This window comes from Athene cunicularia (assembly GCF_003259725.1).
Source record: "Athene cunicularia isolate RWA chromosome 28 unlocalized genomic scaffold, athCun1 chr28_part1, whole genome shotgun sequence".
NCBI classification, from domain to species: domain Eukaryota; kingdom Metazoa; phylum Chordata; class Aves; order Strigiformes; family Strigidae; genus Athene; species Athene cunicularia.
The window spans coordinates 1,297,294-1,305,771 of record NW_020799139.1 but is presented as its reverse complement, the minus strand read 5'-3'; the positions used below and the strand labels follow the sequence as shown (position 1 = coordinate 1,305,771).

The 8,478-nt window shown below is 41.5% G+C and overlaps 1 protein-coding gene across 1 annotated transcript in view; it reads left to right on the top strand.

Moving 5' to 3' along the window:
* Window positions 1–8,478, top strand: part of ELL (elongation factor for RNA polymerase II) — a 34,742-nt gene that overhangs the window by 4,723 nt on the left and 21,541 nt on the right. The window contains exons 3-4 of the mRNA XM_026864911.1: window positions 6,075–6,196; window positions 6,500–6,663. Of these exons, the coding sequence (XP_026720712.1) occupies window positions 6,075–6,196; window positions 6,500–6,663 (286 nt within the window). The remainder of the gene's footprint in view (window positions 1–6,074; window positions 6,197–6,499; window positions 6,664–8,478) is intronic.

The window sequence follows — 8,478 nt, the reverse complement described above, 5'->3', positions numbered from 1 at the left end:
GCGCTGAGGGACATGGTATAGTTGGGAACTGTCAGTGCTAGGTTAATGGTTGGACTGGATGATCTACAAGGTGTTTTCTAACCTTTATGATTCTGTGAAAGAAAAGAAATAATATAAGAGAAAAAGAGAAACAGAGTCAAACAAATCTGAGTCACCACCCCTGGTTCCAGCATTGTCTCAGGTCCAATAATCTTGGGTGCTGCATACCCACAGATCTAGCTTCAATGGTGGGTGCACACAGAGCAAAGTTTCTCTTTCATTTTTTAAGTTCATCCTATTAACTCATTAGCATACTAGATGAGGAGGGGCAGGTATTCCACAAATTCATTTCCATTAGAGTTGAGGAAAAAGGTGGTGCATGGGTTCCCATTGAGTTTGCGGTAGTTGTCCAGCATTGTTTTTTCCCCTGTTCCCAGAGATCTTATCAGTCATCCCAGAAATGATCACCTACAATAATTTCTTGTTACTGCTTCACTGGTGAAGGCCCATTAGTCATTAGCAAGGCAAGAATGGCGTCTGGCTTACACAATGCAGCCACAAAGTATCAGTCTTGGCGGTACTTGTGCTTGAGGGGAAGCACCTGGTTTAGTCCATGCCTCCTGCTCTGAGACTTATTTAAGGGTTTTGTCAATGCAACTGCAAGGCGTAGGGGGTGCATCCTTCGATACATTCCCGATTCCTTGGGTGACATTCCTCAGAGTAATCCAAAGGCCACAGGTGAGGTTTTCTGTGTCGATGTATGTTTGAAGCATTACTTCCTTCAGTTCCCTTACAATGTGTCACAGCTTTATTAATAACCTCTGCTTATCAGCTTCCATAGAGTACTGCGCATACACATTCTAAGAGAAGTGCATTTTGTGAAGACTTACTTTGCATGTTTTCATAGGTTTCAGTACTCTGTCCAATTTTTAACGATTTGATATAATAATAATTATCTTTTATTGTAAAATGGGGACTTAGTTCTAAAATATCTGCATCATCCTGACAAAGGAAATGTTTTAAGTATCTTCTTACAGGATTGTCATATTTGCTCCTCCCTTCTTAAAAATCTGTGATCTCATCTACAATGAAAAGGGTATTTATAGACGCTTGAAACCGTCTGTCATGCCAGTTACTGACAACGTTGAGATTTAATTGGTAGTGTTTCTGGTAAAGTAATGCAACTCTTCAGTGAACTTTAAAAATGTCAGTTATATATCTTTTAGATACAAGAAGGTGTGTGTTTAACTTTGGTGCTCTGCATAAGGAAGGGGAATTTAGGTTGGGTTTGGTTGTTTTTTTTTTTTTTCAAGAATCTGAACTCAGCTGTAAATAATGTCCTGATTCTTTGTGGTGGTACAATAAAACTTTCAAAATGCCTTGAATTAAGTAGCCATTAAAGTCTAGCACATTTCTCCTTGCCCATATTTTTACCTTGTGATATTAGTCTCACTATTAGTACATAGCACTCTAACAAAATGTAGCAGGAAAGACATGATTGTTATCATAAGTTAAGAAGAAAAATACAAACCTTTTTGCCCTGGGAAATAAAGAAAGGGGCAATTTCCAGGTTTTTTACTGTGTTTACAATTAAACTTCCCAGAAAGCTCAGCATGAAAGCTTAGATAAAAATCTGCAACTGAAGTTTGGCAAAATGAGAAGCCAGTGACAAGGAACACTTTAAAGTGTGCATGATTTGTTGCTCTGAGATGAGCAAACAGCTTTTCATGTAATAAAGAAGCTAAAAAGACTGCAAATGCTTTCCTTTCCCTTTGAAGAGCACCTTGTGAGGGTCTACACCTAACTTTTCCTGTAAAGCTGCTTAAGTTCTAGAAATACCCCTTCTCTTACTTAATCTTCTTCCTGGAAGGAAATGCAGCAAAATGAATCAGAACAGCTTAAAACCACTCCACTGCCCTCAGCCTCTGTGCTCTCCTTGTAGTGGGTTTCACGTGGCTCTGATACATATGGACCCAGGCATTTTCAGGTTAACTGAAACAAAACCCATTTTAAAATGATACTGTTCCTTATAATAAAAGAAGACCTTAATGGTGCAGTTCCTTATAATAAAAAAGACACCTTATTTTCTAATGATGCAGTTCCTTATAATAATAAAAAGACACCTTATTTTCAAATGATGCAGCTCCTTACAATAATTAAACATATTTTCAAATGATGCAGCTCCTTATAAAAATTAAATATTTAATGCACTTAATTGTATTTGAGCCCTTAACTTCTAGAGAAGAGTTTTTGGTGAAGGAGCTGCCAGTCACCTGTAATTACAGTCGGGGTTGGATGGAGAAGGAGCCCAGCAGCACGCTTGTGTCTGAGGTTGCTGTGTGAAGAGCAACGCGTGGAGCCCTGCACCGTGTGAGCAGCGCCGGGGCGTTGTGGGTGAAGGAGGATGTTGGCAGCACAGAGCTGACCTCTGCTTGCCTCGTTTTCAGCTGTTTAATTAATTGCACTGTCGAGTAAAGGCCAAAGGTAGAGCTTTGAAGAAAGCAAGATCCAGTTCAATTGGGGCAGATAGAAAGAGCTCTTTGTCCTTTTATTATTATTTTTACTGGGTATGACAAGAAGCTGGCAGCTGCGTAACCATCTGTTTTTAAGTGTAGGATTCATACATGTCACGATTGTGCCCTGCTTTAAGGAATTGATGGCAGGGCTTTAAAGGCTTTCTAGTGAGCCTCCTTATCAGTTGGACTGAAAAGATAATTTCAGTAATTTAACAAGTTCTCAGATTCAGATGATGACATTAAAATGTACCTTGTTTAACTTTTTTTTTTTTAATACACTTTCTTCCACTATACCTTAATTCCCCAATTTGTTGCCTTCCTAATAAACGTTGCTATGGAGATTTCCCATTAACTTTTGAGGGTGGTAGGTTTTGTGTGTAGCACAAATGTTAGAGCATGATTTAAAGCAGCGTCCAGTGACACAAGGTTTGAATATTTTTTTTTTTTTTTTTTTTTTTTTTTCCTGTCTAAATATCCCTCTCACAAGAAGGAAAAACTTGGAAGTACTCGGTGATTGTGGGAGGCAGGACATAAGAGTTTAAAACAAACTGCTGCTTCCTTAATTCTCTAGAAACCTTTAAATTTAAAAACCTTTAATTTTTTTTTTTTTTAAATTATGGTGTCCATCTCTTTTGCCAATTCCCAGCGTTAGTCTAATGAGCGCTGTCAAGGATACTGTCAGCTTCTACTACACAGAAGAAAACTTTTTCATGTTTAACACTCTAATTAACTGAAGAATGGAACTGGCAAGGAATAAAACTGGCCAGGGTCAGCAAGGCGTCAGCTCTGTCAGGCAGGTGCTGAAAGGAGGATGTTGGTGCTTCTAGCCCAAAATAAAAAGGATGTTTCAGTGACAGGGGGTAAAACATCCTGCATGGAACCTCTGCATTGGTTCTCATGAGAGTTTTTATAAACTATGGACTGTAAATGATCTTTGCGTTGGGATGCATTTCTTGATAGCAATGCTAGTCTTGTTAATTACTTTTTCAGTGCAGTAATCTGTGTAATAATCAGGATTTCAAGAGTAGTCACTTGGTCATAAGTAGCAGAGTGTTACTCTGCTTTGAGATGCTAAAGTGGAACTCTGGATATTCCTTAAGAGCAGCACCTGTTTGTTAGTTTTTTATTGTGAACTGGGTTTTCTTGGATAGTTTTGTAAGTTTACATGGAGTCTTGAGCATTTTACTTATTCTAATTTACATGCCCATTGAAATTTAAGAGCTTGAGTACCAAAGTGTTGCAAATGGTGGTAGTTGGTGCCCATAACTGTACAAGAAAGGCTGAAGATGCTTCTATTTCGGTAAGAGCATGTGCAGAATTGGAGCTTAAGTTGGGTCAAATTTGCAGGTGCTTACTGGGGTGGAGGGGAGTAGGGAAAGGAACTGAGCTGGGAAAAAAAAAAAAACACACCACCTTTGGGTGCCAAGTACATGTATGTTCATGCAGCTTTCCTGAACATGACTGTTAGGAACAAAACGTCTTAACTTGATGTGATTGGAAAATGTGATGATTTCCTCTTTCTTGGGATGAACTTCTGCTGGTATTAATAGAAGAAGGTGAAATTGCCATTCAGAGTGAGCTGTACAGGGATGAATATTACTTGAAAGAAAAAAAAAAAAAAACAGAAGTCACATCTGTACTGAGCTATTTTTAAGTGTCTATGGTTACTGGTGTAATACTCAGCACCAAAATTAGGGCTCCCTCAAAGCAGTTACCATGCTGATTTGGTGGCTTGAGAAAGCTTCTGTTTCAGCTAAAAATAATTCCTAGATAACGGCCAGTTTGCATATGCTACACTTTTCAGTACTGGAACGAGCAACATTCAACGCTTAAGTGACTCTCACTCCTGTCTCATTTTACATCCTTTGAAGAAGCTGCAGAAACTATAAAAATGCCGAAGTTGGGGCGCTCAGAGCAGCTGGTTTTTACAATGGTAAATGAGGAGCTAGAAGCAGGTTGTTTTAGTGTGTGAATATATGGTTTGGTTACATCCTCCGGGTTTTATTTCACAAACCCTTGCCTGCAGCACACCTCGCTCCCCCAACAAACAGCGCTAGGAGCTGAACAGACCCGTTGCATTTACCTTCTTACCCTGTTCCCAGCAAATTAACTCGGGGAGGGGGGGGTGAAAGGTGCCAACTGTAAAATACCCACAATCTGCTGTTTACATAACTTTGACTTCGTGCATATTCTCGGCTCGCTTGTAAAGCAGAAGAGAATTTTATTTGTTCTGGATGGGTGGGGGCAGAGGGTGCTGGGCCAGATTAAGGGCTCAAGGCTGCTGGCGCATGTTTGGCAGGGGAGATAACAGGGCTCAGCTGCTGCTGCTGGGGGGTCAGCGCTGCCCGTCAGCGCCCGGATCGCCACCAAATCTGCTTCGTGTATTTTTAGATCCGAATCCTAGGTCTGTGAGGGGATAACTTGCCCTTCTGTATCGCATAAGTCTGGGTGTCTTGGCTTGCTGTTCCAAAAGAAGGGAAGTCTGTTTGAGGGCTGGCTGGAGGAGAGCTGGTCTTGACAGAGTAAATGGAAAATGCTGCACTGGCTCGACTCGATGCAGGTCATACAAGCGTTTCTTGCTGCTTCTGAGAACATCCCTGTGGTTTAGCAAAGTGACACAGATGCACTGGGTTTCCAGGCTGCTGTAGACATCTGAGGTCAAAGGGAAACCACCTAGAAACCCTTCTGTACCAGCAGCAATCTTTTATGGAGCACAGTCATATGTGGATGCCACAAGTTGGTTTGCTAGGCATGTATATTTTGTGCATATATGTGGCAATCTGGTTAAATATAAATCTGTGTGGTAGAGAGTGGCCTAAAATAGGTTGAAACTGATGTTCTGTCTCATTTTCTGGAAGCCATCTTAATTATCAAATATTGATGTGATAGTAGAGCTCAGATGGTGAGATTTGTGTTGGATCTTGAACACGGAGGGGAAACGGTTTCCTTTTTGAAAAATGAATGGCTGGGGGGAGAAAAACAGTGCAGATCGCTGTAGAGTTGTCTGCGGAGCACACTTAATGCTTGATTAAATATTTAATTTAGCAGCAGCGTCACACTCTACCGTGAGCCATGAAATCTCGTTATGGAATTATAATCTCTTAAAAAAGAATAAGCATGCTACCTAGTGACCTGGCTTGTACTATGTTTAGTGCTGGATCACTAATTCTAAAGAAACAAATCTCAAGTGCTTTAAATTGAATATAAACAGTGGTAGCAAGTCTGTTTTGAGCCTGGATCAATAGAATTGGGTCAGATTCCTAGAACAAGATTATTGTGGGCTCTGCTTTGAAAGGCAGTGAGCTGGCAACTCAGATCTGTCTTGTTTAGACATAGCTGTCTCTGTAGCTGTTCTTTACATCTGTCTACCTCTGTTACCTTATCTTTTCAGTGCATACAGTTTTGCTAACTTGAACTCTTCTTGTAGCTTCTTGCTCTTCATAGCCTCCTATGCAGTAATCCATATGCTTTACTTGTAATGGGTTGCAAAATGGCTAAAAGCATGGTGACTGCTGAAAAATTGAATTTTGCGTTCATGTGGACTACCCGAGTGACCAATATTTCTCTCCTTCCAAACAGCATATCACAATTCCAAGGCCTGATCGACCCACGGAAGTGCGGACTTTCACATTTTATCTTTCAAATATTGGCAAAGACAGCCCCCAAGGGAGCTTTGACTGTATCCAGCAGTATGTATCTAGGTGAGTGGTACAGCAAAAGAAAATCTAGCCCCCCTTTTTTTTTCTTTGGTATCTTCTGTAGGCTCATTTCCCTAGCAAACCCGAACAAAACTTAATCATCCGTTCATCCTTTTCAGAGACTTTCTAATCTGTTTGCATGTGTATATTTGAGTAAGGAGGCACTCGTAGAAGAATCAGTTTACTGCCCAGCTTCCTTCTGTTCCCTCTTTTGAATTAGATAACACACCCCCCAGTTGTTCACCAGTGACAGATGTGCTCCTTTGCAGTGCTGGGAGTATCTTTTCCATTGCCTTTCTTTTGCAGCAACGGCAATATCCATTTGGATTGCCTTGGAAGCATACAGGATAAAATCACCGTGTGTGCTACTGATGATTCCTACCAGAAGGCAAGGCAAAGCATGGCACAGGCAGAGGAGGAGACTCGCAGCCGCAGCGCTATAGTCATTAAACCTGGGGGGAGATACGTAGGTAAGCAGCAACTTGATTTGGGGGTGTCTTCACTAGCTTACAAAGTCAAATGCTGATGTTTGTTTGCTTGACCATTGAGATATTTAATAAGTGCCTGGTAGTTCCTCGCGGGTGTCTTGATTTATTAGGGTGCTGCTCTCCTTGTAGACTCCATGGCTTTCATCTTCACCCTGGAACATGTGTGGTGATGTTTGCACAGCCTCTGAGGATCGTCTGTGTGCAGTCACATCTCTCTGGCATTATTTCGTGTTTGTCAGGTGGTGTTGCTGAGACCACGCTGCTGACCTGTCAGGAGTGGCTGTGCTCCTTGCCAAGTCAGCTAAAACCTGCCACCGCTGCTGGCAGGCAGCTGGTGTGTGCCTGCACTTGAGACTGTAACTCACAACGTCTAGGATGTGGATAGCAGAGCCCTTGTGTTCATACACAAAGAGACTAAAGTGGTGCTGCTGACTGCAGCCTTAAACCATCTTAAACAATAAAAGGAGAATCTTGGGGAGGAAATAAAAACTGTGGCAAATATCAGTGGGCTCCAGGAGGAGCCTGCAGAGACCTAGCTTTGGGTTCAGGTTCCTGTTTAACCTCAGTCTGGTCACAAACTTAGGACACAAACACTAACCAGAAAAGCAGAGTTTCCTTTTTTTTTTTTTTTTGAACCAGCTGTTTTTTCTCTAGCCCATGTGATCTGTAGCCAGTCTCTTCTCAGAGGATGTCTGTGATGAGAATGGTGAGTTGCAAAATGTAGAACTGACCCTGACTCATTGTTTTATCAGCCAAGTGCTCAAAGCTGAGAAATAAGATAGTAATCAGGAAGGAAATGCATTGATTTCCTGTAGACTAGAAGATTATTTTGTTTAGCTTACATTTGAGAACATTACAGTAAGTGGATGAAGTTGTTAGGCTTGTGGGGGAGAAGATTCTCAAAGCAAACTGCTTCCCGGAAAGACAGAGCAAAACTTTTGATTTAAAAATACTCTTGCTGAAACGTTTACCTCTCCGAAATGGAGGCTCAACGGGGGAAAAAGCAATGGAGTGCCTGCTGCATGTGTAAGATGTCAGTGTTTAAGAGGGGAGGAAAAGTGCTGGTCCAAGAAAGAAGAGCCTGGGTAAGGCCAGTCCTCCTGTGGGATACGCACGGCCTCGGTGTGCCAGCACCATCAGCTGATTCGCTCGCAGGCTGCTCTGGGGGGAGAAGGCTGGCTCACATTTCCATGAGAACACGGAGCTCAGCACTTAAACGTCAGTGGAGTCATTCCAGGCAGCTCAGATGTGGAAGAATTTATATGAAATGTTGAAATTGGAGATGAACGGAATAGTATAGATGTGAACTAACACTTGAGCGAATATATATGTAAATAGATAGCTGATATGTCTGCAGGGGGATGTGTGTGCTTGCATACACGCTAAATGTGTGTATGTGTACATCTATATATATGCACATGAATAAATATTTTAAAAGAATTCATGTTCTGGCTTAACTTAGGGTTTTTTTCTTTTCCTATCATTGCACATTTTGGCTCCAGCCCTAAGTGGAAATGTCCCAATGTGTTTCTTCTCTTCATGACCTGGCAAGAGTTAAGGGAGTTCTAGAAAGCTGACGAATCTTCTCTTGTCCCATTTCTGGAAATGAAGTCCAGTTGACCTCTGAATTTTGGGTTGTTTAACACGTGAATTGTTGTTTTTCTCCCTCTCATCTTAACTCAGCCTTGCCGACGATGGGTCGTACTTACTTGCATCAGCATGGTGCGTAATAAGAAGCCAGGAAGTGGGGACTCAGTTATGCAATCTACATTTCAGTAAAATAAACACGACAGACAA